This window comes from Triticum dicoccoides, chromosome 5A, assembly GCF_002162155.2.
Source record: "Triticum dicoccoides isolate Atlit2015 ecotype Zavitan chromosome 5A, WEW_v2.0, whole genome shotgun sequence".
Taxonomy (NCBI): domain Eukaryota; kingdom Viridiplantae; phylum Streptophyta; class Magnoliopsida; order Poales; family Poaceae; genus Triticum; species Triticum dicoccoides.
This window is the reverse complement of record NC_041388.1, coordinates 597,688,657-597,705,736: the sequence shown is the minus strand read 5'-3', so window position 1 is coordinate 597,705,736 and position 17,080 is coordinate 597,688,657. Positions and strand designations below refer to the sequence as shown.

The following is a 17,080-nucleotide window of genomic DNA, read 5'->3' as shown; positions in this document are numbered from 1 at the left end:
CATAGCTAACCGTCAACGCACACGATAAATAAGTGCCGTGCAACAATTTGTCAAAAAAATAATTTGTAAAAAAAGATTTTAAAAAGCAATTTGTCAAACAAAAAGAGCCGCGCAACAATACCTCATGGCATACATAGTAATATGCTATCTAAAAGAAGACATAGAAAATATCTAAAAGAAATCCAAAAAAAAGTCTGAACAGTCATCTTTCTTTTTATTCATGAGCACTCATCACTCCTTGGTTTGTCTTACAGGAAAAAGGGAGGAAAGTGTTAGCATGACATGTAACTCAAGATTCTCCACTACCGTCAAGAGATCATCAACCGACGTGCCGGGTCGTGTAGCCAGTCACGCGACATCTTCTAATCCTCCAAGATCACACAGCCATGTTCTCTCCAACATCACAAGCAAGGCATATAGGTGGGGATAGAAACACTAGGTTTTTCCAGCAAGCTGTTCTTAAAAGACGGAGAAGAAACACTATTTTTTCCATCAAAGACGAGTATGATGTAGTTCATTTTAAACCAAGTCAAATTGCTAATACCTTTGTCAACTACTTCAGATTCATCTTTGCCTCTCCTAACATTAGTATGGGCAGGCCTTATATTGAGACACATCCACTTCTTCATCAAGAGGACCCCACTTACTCAATCCCAGATAAGAATGAAATATTGCAGATTCTCAAGGATATGAAGCTAAATGCATCACCAGGACCAGATGGTTTCAACGTGGAATTTTACCTTGCAACATGGGATTGGATTGGAGATGATGTCACCAACTTGGTAACCAATTTCTATCATACAGGTATATTACCTCCTCACATTAGTGACACTAATATTGCTCTCATCCCTAAAAAGTTGGTTCCTCAAGTTTCTACTGATTATCGTCCAATCAGCCTTTGTAATGTTATTTATAAGATCATTGCTAAATCTTTGGCTAATAGGCTCAAATCGCACCTGCCTGATTACATTGAACCAACCCAGCAAGCTTTCATTGAGGGGCGTAGAATTAGCGATAACATCATCATTGCTCAAGAAATTACTCATACATTTGTTCTTAAATCCTGGAAACAACAAGCTTTCATGCTTAAGATTGATCTTGCTAAGGCTTTTGATCGTATTGAATGGAATTTTATTGTCTCTGCTCTTGCTCGTAAAGGTTTGCATGCTCATTTTATCAATCTTATTTATGCTTGCATTTCCTCTCCCAGTTTTTCTGTCATCATTAATGGTCAACCTACTCAGAAATTTAAAAGCAGCAGAGGCATTAGGCAGGGATGTTCCCTTTCTCCTTATCTTTTCGTGCTTGCTATTAATGAACTTTCTCTTGCGCTTAATGAGGCCATGGCTAATAACCACTTACAGGGTATTTTGCTTGGTACAAATTGCCCCCCTATCCACTCTTTACTCTTTGCAGATGACCTTTTGGTCTGTGGTCAAGCAAGCATTCGGGAGGCTCAAATGATGGCTCAGATTATTCAACATTTTTGTGATCAATCAGGTCAAACTCCTAACTGGTCCAAGTCGGCTATTCTTTTTAGTGCATATGTCAATCAATCAACTATTGTTGATATCAGGAGCATCTTTCCTGTTAGTTCCATGGATGAGAGTTTTAATCACCTGGGCCACCCGTTAATCCTTCCAGCCAAGAATAGGGTTGTAGCTTACAATTTTGTTCTTGATAAATTTAAGGCTAAGCTTCCTTCTTATAAAGCTAACATGCTTTCACATGCGGCGAGACTTGAGCTTATTCGAGCTGTTTTCTCTGCCATTCCTGTTTATTACATGTCCAATATTTTATTCACCAAAAAATTTATTGCTAAACTCACGTCTATTATTAGAACTTTTTGGTGGACAGGAATCAGGGAGGACAATTCCAAGGGACTTTGCCTAAGAGCTTGGAAAGATATTTGCACTTCTAAGAAAGAAGGAGGGCTAGGAATTAGAAACCTTCATGCCATGAACCAAGGCCTCATCCTTGCCTCGGCTTGGAGACTTGCAAACAATCCAAACTCACATTTACATCTTGTTCTCAAATCGAAATATTTTTCAGATACCTCCATTTGGGCTGCCTCGTCCAACACTCCTAAGTCAGCTTTTTGGTCATCCATTCTCAAGATGCTACCTAAACTTAAGAACCATTCTTTCTACCACATCACTCAAGGGAACATCTCCATTTGGAGCACTCCTTGGTGCTCAGCTTGGACTGATATTCACAATCATCTCATTATCCAACCTACTGGCTACATCTATCCTGCACAAGTGAGAGATCTTTGGCTCCCAGGGCATAAAACTTGGAACATCAGCTTAATTCATTCTCTTTTTCAGGAGCCGACGGCATCTATTATTACTCAGACTACCATCATTCCGGATGACTGTCCAGACATTCTTTGCTGGGATCTTACTCCTAATGGTAAATGTAACTCTAAATCCACTTACAAGTTGTGTTTGCAGGATATTCAAAGGCAGCCAAGAAACCAACCTTCGCAGGTCTCCCTACAGGTTAAACAACTTCTTAAGCAGGTTTGGAAGCAAAAACTGATGGCACCCAGAGTTCAAACTTTTGCCTGGAGGTTACTTCGGAAAGCTCTTCCAACAGGTTTGAGAGCTAGTCGATTTTCATCTCATATTTCTAAACAATGTTGTCGTTGTGATCTTGAAGAGGATGACATGCATCTCTTTTTTCGTTGCACTTTTGCGAGAGCATCTTGGTTTGCTCATCCTTGGTACATCAGAAGTGATCTTCTAACTGAGAATCATCTTTCTATGCAAAGTGTTATTCATGTTCTGCTCAATATGAATCACCCCTATGCATCTATATCTAACATTTTCAATTTCCTTTGGTGCATATGGAAATCTAGAAATGATTGCTTATTTGCTAGAAAAATGCCTCTTCCTCATCAGGTATACATTGCTGCTTCAGCTTTGGCTAAACACAATAATTACTTACAGAATTCAGTCCATGATGGTAAGCAAACTGATCAGCTTCTTACCTCTCATAATATAAGTACCTTACCTCAACAAGGCTGCACTGTTAGGACGGATCTTCTCATTTCAGGAGCTAAAATTTATTCTGATGCCGCTTTCAACTGTTCGAAGATTCCAGGACTTGTACATGGAACAACAGCTACTGGAGTTGGAGTGTTTCTCTGTTTTTTGCAGGATCAAGCTGAGGTCAATGTGCAAATTCAAGCTTCCACCCAAAACACAAGCACGCCTCTTCAAGCTGAAGCCCTTGCTTTTCTTCTTGCAGCTCAAATTGCTCACAGGCTTCACATTAATAGGCCTACTTTCCTCACTGATTGTCTCTCCTTGGCAAAAGCGGCAGCGAAAAGAAGTGTTTTGGCTGATTCTACCCCTTGGTCCATCAGAAAATATCTTGCTGAATTTTTCTCTCTTACTAAAGATCTCCAAGCGCAGGTGTTTCATATATCAAGAGAGATTAATGGCATAGCTCACAATGTGGCTCATCAGGTTCTTAGATGTTCTATAGAACCTGACATTAGTTGTTTTGCTTCAACTCATTCACATAGGACATGCCCTGTAGTTTCCCTCCTTTCCAATATCAATTTTCAGGGCTATGTACTTCACGCTGTAAGATGTTATTGAGCTGAATAAAAGTGTTGGCGCTTGTGCGCCTTTCTCTGTTAAAAAAAGGCATATAAATATATAAACAGAAACGCATGATGGACACGGTCAAAGATAGCATAGGATAGTGTAGACAAACGCATTCACATATATAATAGGCCAAAAAAGCAAGATGATTTGGATTAGGGATAGGGTGATAACGAGGCCGATCGGTCGGTCGATCGACACCTATGGACCACCGGTGGATCTGCCGACGACGTACGCCGTCTCCGGCTTTTTTAGGAGCGAAAAGCGGAAAAGGGCCCTTAATTGGGCTTGGATTTGTCTGCTCTCGTGCCCACTCTATCTATCCTAAGAAAACTTGGCGTATGTGTCGTTTGCATGCCTCAGCGATTTCACTGCCCCAAATCTGAGAACTCGACCCCATGATTTTCCTGAGCGTGGCACGTCTCCGCCACCGTCGATCCGGACTGTTGTCCATCGCCGTACGTAGCATCGCTAGCTAGCTCGTAGCACGTAGCAGTCGCAAGTTGGTGATCGATGATACTCCCTCCGTTCCGAATTACTTGTTTTGGATTTGTCTAGATACAGATGTATCTAGACTGTATCTAGACTCATTTTAGTGCTAGATACTTCTGTATCTAGACAAATCCAAGACAAGTAATTTAGAACGGAGGGAGTAGTTGATAGATGTAGCGCGCGCCATGTGTGGTAACTGGTAAGAGCAAGAACCGACGAACGAACGGCTGGGAATCTGGCTCGTCAGCCATGTTACCCATCAATGTTTATAAGCTACTCGTACTGTCGTACACAAGGTTAATTTTATTTTTGATAACGAGCTACACAAGGTTAATAATTGATCGGAGTGCTTGTACTTCATTAATTCATACTATCACAGCGGCAGTGCGTATAACCAAAGACAGCAAGCGTCCGTCTCGTCTCTGGTGGGCTTCGGGGCCTACGGTGGCCTGGTGGATCAAGTCCCTTACCATTAGGAGGACTTCGCTTTTATATATTTCTTCAAGTTTTGTTAGGGTTTGTGTCCTGTTAATTTGATAAGATGAGACAGTGATGGCTCCCTGCGTATGGAATAAAGTTATCTCTGCTTAGCCTCCGTCTCGGTGGTGCATCCAACATTGTCGGCAAGTGTGTAAATGTGTGTCTTCGACAGATCTGTCCTTGATGAATTTGCTCGGATCTAATCGTAATTCATCTACGTTTGTGTGTCTTCAGGTGGATCCTTTTGATCTACGCTACTCTTCAACGGCGGCGGTTGCTGTTTTGGTGCGCTGATCCTATGGGACCTTAACACAACGGCTTTTCAACTCTCTACTACAACAAGTTTTTCATGGCTCTAGCGACGAAGGGACGATGACGGTGGCACGTCTTCGGCTTGCTTCAGTGTTTGTAATCGTAGTTAAGTAGTCTATAGATCTAGATATAATTTTTATTATTTTTTTGTTCGTTGTATTATCATGCTTGAAGACGAATAGATTTGAAGTATTCCAAAAAAAAAAGAATTGCACTATCGTATCCACATGACATTCTTACAAATTCATTGATGCAAGGATGCTCTTGCTATCCAGATGACCCGGTCATTGTCCAGTTAGACTCCTCTAAGGCGTTGGTAATTTTATTTAGTGATGGCTTATCTCGCTCCACGTATGACCATCTTAGGACATCTTCAATACCGACTCTCAAACCTCCTGCAACCGTTTGAATCATAGAAGCCATCCAACACGGGCGTGTATTAGTCCGTGACACGGTCCGGACGTGTTTTTCTCTCGCAAATCAGAGACAAATATGGGGGAGGTTTGCGGAAGTCCGGACCGCTCCCAAGTCCGTTTCTGGCCGCGTTGGCCCACAAAAAACCCCTTTCCCATCCCGCACGTTTTCGGTCAGCGCTGCTCCACAGCGTCAGCGTCCGCATTAATGCCCGGCCAGAGCAGACGCGACTGCTCACTGGCGCCGGTATTAAAGTGACGCACCGGCCCAGAAAGCGTCGCCCGTGCCGCTTCCCGGTGCAGGCGACTGCCGCGCTTTCAAATGACACAATGGCTACCTCTCCATCCGCCTGCCGCCCACATTGATGGCACGCAGTTGCCGAGGCGTATTCTCCGGCGCCACCCATCTGTCCCTCTGGCGCCCGCCATTGCTATATAAACCGCTATCCCAGCCATAATCACAACCATCCACCTTCGATCCATCTCCGCACCACTCCCACCATGGATCCCTTCCTCGCCAAAGCTCTCTAGGACGGGTTGACATCGGATCAGAAGAAGGAAATGGCCGCCATTGCCGTCGGCTGGCTGGCCGGCAGGCAGTCGGAGGACGAGAACATCCCAATGGAGGACGCTGCTGACGTCGAACCGGCGCAACCTTCCTCCTTGCCACCATCCTCCATGCCATCCTCGTCGGTGCATTACACCTTGACCATCGGCGAGGCCCGTGCCCATTACATGGACATGGTGTGGGAGGAGCGGGAGGAACAGTTCCGGGAGGCTCAGGCTGACGCCTCCTACAACAACCACCTCCTGCAGGAGCGCGTGCAGGCGGAGGAGCAGCTCGCCGCCAGCCGCTCCGCACATGAGATCTGCCTTGCTCTGGCGGTACCGCCAGAAGGTGGCGGAGGTGGCGGCCGCCTACAAGGAGAGCGACGACGCGGGCGAGGCGGTGTTCGGTGACCGATGGCGAGGAGGAGGACATCACCAAGTCTGCGCCCCGCCACGGCGACCATGAAGCCGACACATCCGCGGGCGTCGCCGACAGCGAGAAAGAGTAGTGCACGGTAGGCCGCCGCCGCTCGTCTAGCGGGAAGGCCACCGCTCCTTCCCTCCCGTCGACGCCAAGCTTGGTGGCAATGTGGAGGCGGACAGCTTCACTTCCCAGGCCTCCGGCGGCGGAGGTTACGGAGGCGGACCTGGAGAACACCGAGGGGAAGTGGAGACGGTGAAGTTTCAGTTCTCAGGGCTGATGGCTGGACACGAGGAACGGGCACCGGCGACCATTTAGATTAGGTATTAATTATACCTTTAGCGCCGGACTATCACCCCTTGATGTAAATGATGAAATCCGGACGTGTTTATATGAAATCCGTCATGTTTATATGAAATCCAGCCTTGTTTGCACAAATTCATCCGGTTTGTTAAAAAAAAGCTTGAAATATATGCTGCTAAACTTGAATGGCGGCCGCCCACATACATATCCGCGGACTGATCTCCTCTGCCCATGGATGGATATAGAAGAAAGTTTTTTGGTTGCCATTGAAGATGCCCTTACAACGGAGATATATCGTTGATAGAAGACAGGTGCTTAATTTCTCAGAAACTTACTAGAGATTAAAATAGGGTAGCAGATCATCTCGCATTATACAATCGTGCTGATTATAGCATTGCGGCATGACTACAGAGAGTACCACCTTGTATTGATGCACTTTTGCCTTCTCGTCTGTAAGCCTATAATTATGAAATAAAACTCTTTTACCCCCACAAAAATCATGTCAAACCAGCAAGCTTCTGTCCATACAAAATTGAGTAAGTGCACAGTTAATTAGGTGGGCATTGAATGAGAGATGGCGTCACGTACTAGCCTCACATGCATGTGAGCCGTGAGATCCATCTTGCATGTTTTTTCTTTTTGCATTGTTTTAACGCTTGGCTAACTTCGCATGCTACAGGGAGGACGAAAAAGATCAGAATTATTATTTGCCACCAAGGATTCTCCTTTCCTGTCATGGCTGTTCGTTTTTCTTGCTTTTGCTGTAGGTAGTTGCTATAAAAGTCATTTGGTTTCTCACAAATGAAACCGAAGATGGTGCTCTCTCTGTCGAAAACAAAAATAAATAAATTCAGGAGAGATATAGATTTTTTTTAATATAGTACAAAGGCGGATGCTCACATACATGCACATATACTTAATCCTGAGCCGGCACAACATCCTGATACTGACGAAATCACCACATACGCTTTCGTAGTCGACGGAGTCACGGAAACATATTTTCCCATTGAATGCACAGTGCCGAAGGGCTTGAAATAAATCTATAAAATACGACTACCAATGCCAAGTTTGGAACCAAAACCTGGTGGGTTGTTCCACCATAAAGAACCTAACCATCTGTTGATTTCTGATAAATGAAACCGAAGAGGGAGATATCTCTGTCGGGAAAAAAATGTCAGGAAGGACATAGAATTAAGTAGTAGTAGTAGTAGTATATAAGTAACTGTTTATTTTCCTTATCATACGATTCATTATCTTCCTTCGGTAAGATATAGACAATCATATTGCACATTGCAATACTTGTCTGTAAGAGCATCTCCAACCGCGCCCTCAACAGGCCCCTCCAAGCCATTTTTTCGGAGCCGGCGCCAAAAAAACGCCCTAGTCGCGCCTCAGGACGACGAAAAGCGCCGGTTCGGTACTTTTTTCTGCCCGGCGCGAGCAGGCCGAACCCGGCACACCGGGGGGCGATCGGGGGCTCCGACGCAAGGGAAAAGCGCGGCTGGCCCACACCCTCAAGTGAAAAGTCAAGATTTTCTTCCGCGACTCGCCTTCCACCCCCCGCGCCCTCGGCCGCCACTAGCTATATCCCGGCGACGCCCGCCGCTCTTCACCGCTAGATAGCCATTCCCCGCCGGAAAATTAGCAGAGGTTCGTCGCGGCAGCCCCTCCAACAGCAGCTGGGCGTTTCCGGCCGCCGTTTTCGGCCGCAGAGGGGCAGTTTAGCGGCGGGTGCACGCCCACCGGGCGCAAGGTGTTCGGCGATTTGCCTGCCTCGACGATGGACTCAGATGACGAGGAAGCGCTCGCCGCGCTGCTGGAGGAGGAAGCCGAGGCCGACGTCCAGGAAGAAGAGCATCTGATGGTGCTCGCCGCCCTCGCCCAGCTGCTGGCGAGCAATGAAAAGCCGCGGCGAGGTGGCTCGGCGCCGGGGCGGGTGAAAGCAAAAAACCGGCATCATCTCGAAGGCTACTGCATGCTCTACTCCGACTACTTCGTCGATGCTCCACTTCACGGCGACAAAACATTTCGGCGCCGTTATCGAATGAGCCGAAAGCTCTTCCTCAGAATTGTGAATTCCATCCGGGAGTTCGACAACTACTTCAAGTGCAAGATGGATTGCACCGGCAAACTTGGATTCACCTCGATCCAGAAGTGCACGACAGCGATGAGGATGCTTGCATACAGAGCTCCCGGTGATTCACTCGACGACTATGGGCGCATGGTCGAGTCCACCAGCATAGAGTGCTTCTACAAGTTCTGTCGGGCAATGGTGGCAGTGTTTGGACCGCAATACTTGAGAACACCCAATGCGGAAGACACTGCTCGGATCCTAGCACAACATGCAGCAAGAGGATTTCCTGGGATGTTTGGAAGCATCGACTACATGCATTGAAAATGCAAGAATTGCCCATTTGCTTGGCAGGGGTGTACAAAGGCGCCAAAGGCGGTTGCAGTGTGGTACTTGAGGCGGTGGCCACACAGGACCTCTGGATTTGGCACTCCTTTGGTATGGCAGGAACTCACAATGACATCAATGTGCTGCAGTGCTCTCCTGTCTTTGCCAATCTTGTTGAAGGTCATTCTCCTCCGGTGAACTTCGAGATCAATGGGCGGCACTACAACAAGAGGTACTATCTAGCTGATGGCATCTATCCGAGATGGTCGACATTTGTGAAGACGACCTCAAACCCTGTGCCAGGAGGCAAGAACGCCTGGTTTGCGAAGATTCAGGAGGCTTGCAGGAAGGATGTCGAGCGAGCATTTGGTGTGCTCCAATCTCGATTTGCTGTTGTCCAGTACCCCGCCCAGACCTGGTCGAAAGACCAAATGTGGGAGATTATGACTTGCTGTGTCATCTTGCACAACATGATCATCGAGAGCGAGCAAGAAGACCCAGTGTTTGACACTGAACCATACTACAGGCAGGGTCCTCTAGCCGAAGTTGATCACCAACTCCAGACAACCTGGACTGCCTATCTCAGTATGCGTCAGGAGATCCGAGACCCACAGGTGCATCATCAACTGCAGCAAGATCTGATTGAGCACCTATGGAGGCTCAAGGGGGACGCCGGGCGCGACGTGTGATGAAATATGAGTTTTATTTGTTGAACTATATAATTTGTATTGAACTATTTGTTGTTGTACTATTTTGTTGAAATATTTGATTTTTTGTGATGAAATATGTTATAAGAAAAAAAATTACATTGATAACTGAACGCCGAGCTACGGCGAACCATGCCGAATATGGACCTATTCTCGCCCATATGGACCCTTTATTCGCCAAAATTGGGCTGAAAAGTGAGCCAATTTCGGCGCCTGGGGGCGACGACTGGGCGCAAAACCGCCCCCAGCACCGATTGTGTCGCCGGCTCGCCCCCAGAGGGCGATTTTTATGCGTCCTAGGTGGGCCAACGGCTGGAGATGCTCTAACATGATCAAGAACCAAACAAATAGGAACAATGTGATGTGAAATTACTTCTCATTCTCATAAATATTTACTAGCACTTCCTCCGTTTTTATTTACTACACATATCAGTTTTGACTGAAGTCAAACTATATAAAGTTTGACTAAGTTTGTAGAAAACAATATGAACATATACAATAACAAATTTATATGAATGTGAAAATATATGCAATGATGAATCTAATAATATATATTTGATGGCGGACATGTTAATACATCTTTCTACAAACTTGTCGAATGTATATAAAGTTTGACTTTAGATAAACCTAATATGAGGAGTAAATAAAATCAGAAGGAGTACCTCACATGAAGCCAACACTACGTAGGGACAGGGATGGTGGTTTCGTGCGGACCAAGTTAGGTGCAAAAGGATTCTCACTAGGCCCACGCGCCTCAACCTTTTACTGTTGTCCCTTCCAAGGCCACAGTCGAGTTGGGCGAGCCCCAGCTACTAGTTGTTGATCTCTGATTCGAATAAACCTACTAGTTGTTGATGATATCTTCATTCAGATATTACTATACTACTCTTAGTAGTACTAGATCACTAGATGGATGCAGATGCTCCTTGACTAGCATATAATTGTACAAATCAAACTAAACTAACAGCCGACAGAGGTAGGTTTAATTTTGGGGGCGCTTTAAAAGCTTGGGCCCGGCTACCCGCGGATAAATTGCTAGAGAATTAGTGGGATTAACTGACTTCCACTGCTTTATGGGACAGTTTCTGGAACTAATTTTGCAGGTTCGGTGTATGTGGCTAGCTAGAACATGCGCTGATAACTGACCCGAAAGTACAAAGCGTATCAAACATAACAAAAATCACATCAAGATTTCAAAACCATCGAACGACCACTACTGCCGCCAGAACGAGCCGCTGACGCGCCCCTGTCGCTACTGCTCTACCGGAGCCGGCTTCACCTTGTCGATGACAGCCGGAAAATCTTCGTACACGTGTCCTTAAGGACCAACGCCCTGGAGACACAGCCGTCGCCGTTGAACCCTTGCATATATAGATCTGAAGCACCTGACATCAAATCTCGCCACATGAGAGAATCCTAACCTTACTGCCCCAAAGAGACGGTAGGAATCTACGTTGGAACTCCATCGACTACGTCCAGATGAACGAACCCAAGGAGGATTAGAGCCCAGAAGAAAAACTCGAAGAAGAAGCGCCATCATCTGTCCGAGTGCCCCACCTGCGAGGACTAAACAAAATCTTAACCTAATCTACTAACCAGAGCGAAGGCATCTGGATTCCCATCCCTGCCACCGGCCATCAGAGCGACAGGCAGAGGGGAGACGAATCTACGGGCTAGCTGGTGAAGTCTGGAGAAAGAGTTTGCCGTAGCCGCCTTGGGTTAAGGGGGAAACAAGAGGAAATTGTTTTTATCTGATAGTTCTCCATGCTAAACTACCACTTGGATCAAATATATTTACTACTTAATTCTTTTTGAATTTGAAATTCGTTTAATATTTTTTGACGAAGAAATTTGAAAAATAGCGAGATTTCCAGAAACCCGGGTTTTTCGGTCCCTCACAGAAAAGAAATAGAATCAAGTAAACAAACCTTGGCTTAGATACGAGCAGCCGTCGTTGCCAAAGTATAAAATTTAATATTTCCTTTTTATAGACATGACCAAATAAATGGTCTTCCCCGCAAAACTCGTGAACGGTGTAATGCGTGTTTTATTTAATAAAGCTAGTCATTATAACCTTTCCACAAAAAAAGAAGTAAATAGTGCAGTGGTTAGCTCATGTGCGTCCATGTGCGAGGTTGGGAAATCGAGCCCGTCAAGCACATTTTTCTTTTTTTCATCCCACCCGATTCCCATGCGCAAGGGCTTTTTCTTAAAAAAAAGGACGAGGATGTTTCCTGTAAAAATATGTTACGTCAAGCGGCACCATTGGCTGATAGTGGGGCCATATACACGTGACATGGCAGATATGTCCACATACGCATTTTCTGACCGTATATGTATTACGAAGTAATGTCAAGTTAGGTGACGCAAATTTATATTTTCATCAAAGTTTAAACACTAAACCAAACATCGAGAGCAATCTACTACCTCCATTTCAGTTTACAAGTCCTACGCGTATACCTAGATTGCCAATTTTATCACCTTCATATAAACTATATAACACAAAAATTATACGGTTTGAAAATAGAACATCTTAAGTTTATATTGATATATTTTTTGTAATATATGACTTGTATTAGGTTGGTCAAATTGACGACCTAGGAGCACACGTACGCCCTATAAACTAAGAGAGAGGTACTCCCTTCGTTTTTATTTACTCTGCATATTAGAGTTGACTGAAGTCAAACTTCATAAAGTTTGACCAAGTTTATAGAAAACAATATAAACATTTATCATAATAAATCTATACGATGTGAAAGTACATTTAATAATAAATCTAATGTTGTTGATTTGTTATTATATATCTTAATATTTTTATATATAAACTTGGTCAAAGTTTGTAAAGCTTGATTTTGACCAAAGCTAATATACGAACTAAATAAAAACGGAGGGAGTAGTATATATGACTCTACTTCATTGCTGGGTGCTAACTTTCTCCGGCATGGATATTTACCCAGGTGGTCCGGGGTCCGGGGATACCAACGGCTGGCTCGCACCGATGATTGGTGCAATCCCATTGGTTGTTACATGAGATTTTACCATGCCATCCAGTAATTTTCGGTAATTCGTTGAGTAAGTACCGGTACTTGCGCGCGCTCTCTCTGTCAGCGGTCACCAGCGTCAAGTCGTCTGTCACCCACCCGCCAAGACGTTACCGACGGAGACCGAGACCGTGAGAAAGTTCCAAAAATCCGTTCCTTATCGACGCGTCTGCTCCGCACCAAAAATGATGCGCGATCCCAGTCCTACTCTCCCCAGTTGTTACTCCTAGTCCTAGCCCAGCCAGCCGCACCGTCCAGGGCCCGGCCGCACGCTACAACTAGAACCAACCCAAGCCCCGGTGCAGTGCACACCCAGTGTAGCTCGTCTCTCTCTCTCTCGCAGCGACAGCCCGGAAGCTAGCTAGCTTTGATCGCCGCCGGATCGGAGTGCTCGTGGTGTCGTCGGGGGCCATGGCCGGCGCCGCGGGCGACGGGCCGGAGGGGGTGGGCGGAGGCGGGGACTGGCCGCCGTTCGCCGGCGATGCCTTCGGGGATTACTCGTCGTCGGTGTTCGCGGAGCTCGGCGGATGGTCTGATGGCCTCGGCGCGGGCGCCGGGGACCTGCCACCGCTGGATCTGCCGGCGGCGAGCGCGTCCGCGCAGGTCCAGCTGGCTCCGTCGGACGAGATCATGCCGGCCGCGTCAGGCGAGCCCGCCGGCGCCACGTCCTCCTGCTCCAGCGGCGACGGCGGCGCCGCAGCCGCCGCGGAGAACGCCGACAAGCCGCAGTCCGCCGCCGACGCAGCGTGAGTCTAGCGGCCCGTCCACCTCTCATCTTTGCTTGCGACATGGTTACGCGGATCGCGCGTCCGCGAGGGGCAATTCCGGCAGCGCGGGCGGGCCGCGACGTGTCCACGCGGATCCGCCGTGATTCGCGTGCGTACTACGTAGTAGATCGTTCCCGGTCTCACTCTCACGCGGTTTCTCTTTTATTTTTTCTTCTCTCTCTCTCCACACTCTCTACTCTACAGCGGCCGCTTGGTTCCTTGTTTATTCTTCTGTCCCCTTTCCTCACGTATTGGTACGCAATCCGTATACGCGTACGCATGTATTACTGCGCGTGCGTACTATACATCATCACTTCTAGATCTGATCGTTTGATCATACTACTACATGTTAATTTCGAAATATACATGTTGAGCAAAGCATGCTAGCTAGCCAGTAATTCCGGTATTTCTTTACGGAGAGAGTACTAGCTAACCATCTTGAAGAATTCTGCCTAAAAAATCAAGCGTTGATATGTATGTGTGCGCGCAGGAGCATGAAGCCGACGACGGCGGGGAAGAAGGGGCAGAAGCGGGCGCGGCAGCAGCGGTTTGCCTTCGTGACCAAGAGCGAAGTTGATCACCTCGAGGATGGGTACAGATGGAGGAAGTATGGGCAGAAAGCCGTCAAGAACAGCCCTTTCCCAAGGTACATGATCCACATCTATCCATCACTTCACTTGTGTTGCTTATAGTGTTCTAATAGTATTTGTTATTTGCACACATGGGCAAGGGTAAAGCTTTTGGTTTCTTATTTCGGCGCACTTCCTTTTTCTCTCAAAGAAAACCACAAGCATTTTCTAAGAGAAAATCATGCGCAAGCAATTTATAACGATCGACCTTGACTGATCATGGAATTGCTATTTGATCAGATGCGGTTGGCGATTAATTTGGACTTTTTTGTCTCTGATCAGTTATTCCATATAGACAGTATATATAAGATTTTCAGTTAATTACCGTACTGGAAAGAGGTCTGATTGCCCAACCCATGTAGCAGCTATGGAATGTTTTTTTTCCCAACTGAGCTTTACCCCATGTAGCTCTAGAATCCGCAGGGCAAAGAGCTTACCCAATGTAGCTACAGAATCTGAAGAGTAGATACGGGTGACTAATGAGGAGTGAGGATATTTGAGATGAGGCATAGGAAGCATGCAATCTTCTTGTGGTGGTTCATTTCCATCTTTTCTCTTCTCACCGAGCTGGCTTTCGATCTTGAGCAGGAGCTACTACCGGTGCACCAACAGCAAGTGCACCGTGAAGAAGCGGGTGGAGCGGTCGTCGGAGGACCCCTCCGTGGTGATCACCACCTACGAGGGCCAGCACTGCCACCACCAGACCTCCTTCCAGCGCGGTGGCATGCACTTCCACGGCGGCGCCACCGTCGCGCTCGCGGAGCAGATGTCGTTCGTGTCAACTCAGCAGCTGTACAACCTGCCGCCCCTGCGCCGACAACAGATGAATCCTGCATCGTCGGAATCCGCCGTTAGCTCCGTGCCGCCGTCTTTGCAGCAGCTCAACGGCGGCGACGAACTGCGAAGGTCGACTAGCTATAGCCCCATGGCCTCCGCGACGCAGACACCGTCCTCGTTGGTGCCTCCAGATGTTTCGTTTGACATGGGACTGCTTGGCGACATCGTGCCTCCAGGAGTAAGAAATGGATGACGACCTATAATGGTAATTATTAAGAGTTTACAAGCTTTGTAAATAGTTGGATCATCCAAACATATTTCCTCCATCTACAGACTAAAGTTTATAGCAATTTCAGTTCTCTTAAAATCTTGCACTTTGAGCACTGCAATTTTAGGCCAAATAATTAGTACACAATTTTAGAAGACTGAGATTTAAGAAAAATCCAGGAAGCTGATAATGGATACTCCGAAATAACTTTAAAAAATGTGCAACCTTGTGAGATAGTTTATGTATATAAGCACATGTTTTAATTTATTTTTTCCATGTTGGAGGCTTTAAAATATTTATTGTCACATACTTCAGTTGAGTTAACACATGAATGATTAGTTGGCTATTTCCCTCAATTCTTTTTTGACTTCCTGATATGCTAATTGTTTGCCCAGATTTTGCTAGTCACTTCATCTTCTATTGCACAAAATTTACAGTGATGTTTCACACTGAAAACCAAATATTCCCATCCAACAACTAAATTGTGCAATAGGGCTTTGGTTACGTGTTATGTATGGATATATACTAGTAGTTGGTTGGATATAGAATTATACATTTGTGTAGCAGGGCTTTAATTCCTTGCGGTTGCATATATCACGACTTCACGAGTACTACTGTACTCCAGTATCTAGCTAGCTAGCTGGGACCAGCTATGTACATATTGTCAGATCAATATGGCATGCCATGTATTTATGGATGATACGTATATATGCATACAGCTGCAACCAATTTACACGGAGATCTTCAATATGTATAGTACATGTGAATTAATTGATTGGACAACAAGTTCGTATAATATATAGTGTACTACATAAATACATGCATGTACTATCCATTCCATGCACTAGGTAGTATATAGTTGTTGTACCGTGTACTAAAGCACAACATATCCTGTCCCAAGTTTTCACCAATGTTTTTCTGGTGTTTAATTACACCCTTTTTATAGATCTGTTTGTTCTCTCTCTCTCTCTCTCTCTCTCTCTCTCTCTCTCTCTCTCTCTCTTCTCAGACATGCATATCATGCACATGTATGCATGTTTCTATGGTGTAATTAACCTACTCTGATTTCATTTTTACTTCCGTTTATGCAGAATTATCTCCCTACTGTCTATATCTGAACTCTGAAGTCATGACATGTCTCAGATCAGGGAAGGCAGATAACCAAGCAGCTACCCATAGCTAGGGTTTCCAGCTGATTGACCGATGCTCTCCTGCAGAGTCCCTTGAGACCGAGCTGGATCTTCAGCCTATTACAGGCTGAGGCCGGTATTGATCAAAGACATGCATGTAGTACAACGCTTTCTCCTGATGACAGGATTTGCTATTGATTTTGCACTGCGCCTCATTATTGGACAGGCCCGTGCAATTCTCGATCTCATGGCAAAAATTTATGCCCAACTAATTAACTTCAGCCTATCTGTTTGATCTACTTGACCCTTGGCATGTACTGTAGCAATTTGATAGTGGTAGTATTGTATTAACCTAAACTTTTATGACTTTCTAGCTAGCTAGCAGCCTAGCAGGGTTAATTTGTTGTGGATGTATATATATGTTTGAGATTCTGCATATGCAGAGTATCGGGGTGATCATACAGCTAGCTCATTCGACTCTTTGTTTTTTATTACTCCAATCAACTTCGAATCTGATTTCTTTTACTGGGTCACAACATTCTAGATAAAATTTGGTAGCACTAGTATAGAACTATAGATAACTAGTATATAACTATAATACCTTAATCGTGCAAGGGCAAAAGCACTAATTTTACACAGGTATCGGGCCAGTCACTATGGAAGTGTTGCTTATGCGCACGGCCCAGCAAAACACGGTGGGCTGCGGTCCGTGTGTGATATGCCTTCATCGCACGGCTGGTCGTGGCCCGTGTGCGATGCTAACAGGTTTGACCCACTTG

At 45.8% G+C, this 17,080-nt stretch overlaps 1 protein-coding gene across 1 annotated transcript; it reads left to right on the top strand.

The window, feature by feature from the left end:
• Positions 1–12,969: 12,969 nt before the first annotated feature.
• On the top strand, positions 12,970–16,760 carry LOC119303202 (probable WRKY transcription factor 57). Its single transcript, XM_037580305.1, has 4 exons — positions 12,970–13,476; positions 13,988–14,143; positions 14,715–15,168; positions 16,263–16,760. Exons 1-3 carry the CDS (start codon positions 13,142–13,144, stop codon positions 15,154–15,156), a joined length of 933 nt encoding a protein of 310 aa, XP_037436202.1. The 5' UTR covers positions 12,970–13,141; the 3' UTR covers positions 15,157–15,168; positions 16,263–16,760.
• Positions 16,761–17,080: the final 320 nt, after the last annotated feature.

Bases quoted from the DNA above. Each gene is read 5' to 3' on its own strand.
- LOC119303202 (XM_037580305.1), top strand. From the start codon at position 13,142: ATGGCCGGCGCCGCGGGCGACGGGCCGGAGGGGGTGGGCGGAGGCGGG. The intron at 13,477-13,987 runs GTGAGTCTAGCG...GTGTGCGCGCAG, and splicing joins CAGTCCGCCGCCGACGCAGC to GAGCATGAAGCCGACGACGG. The intron at 14,144-14,714 runs GTACATGATCCA...GATCTTGAGCAG, and splicing joins AAGAACAGCCCTTTCCCAAG to GAGCTACTACCGGTGCACCA.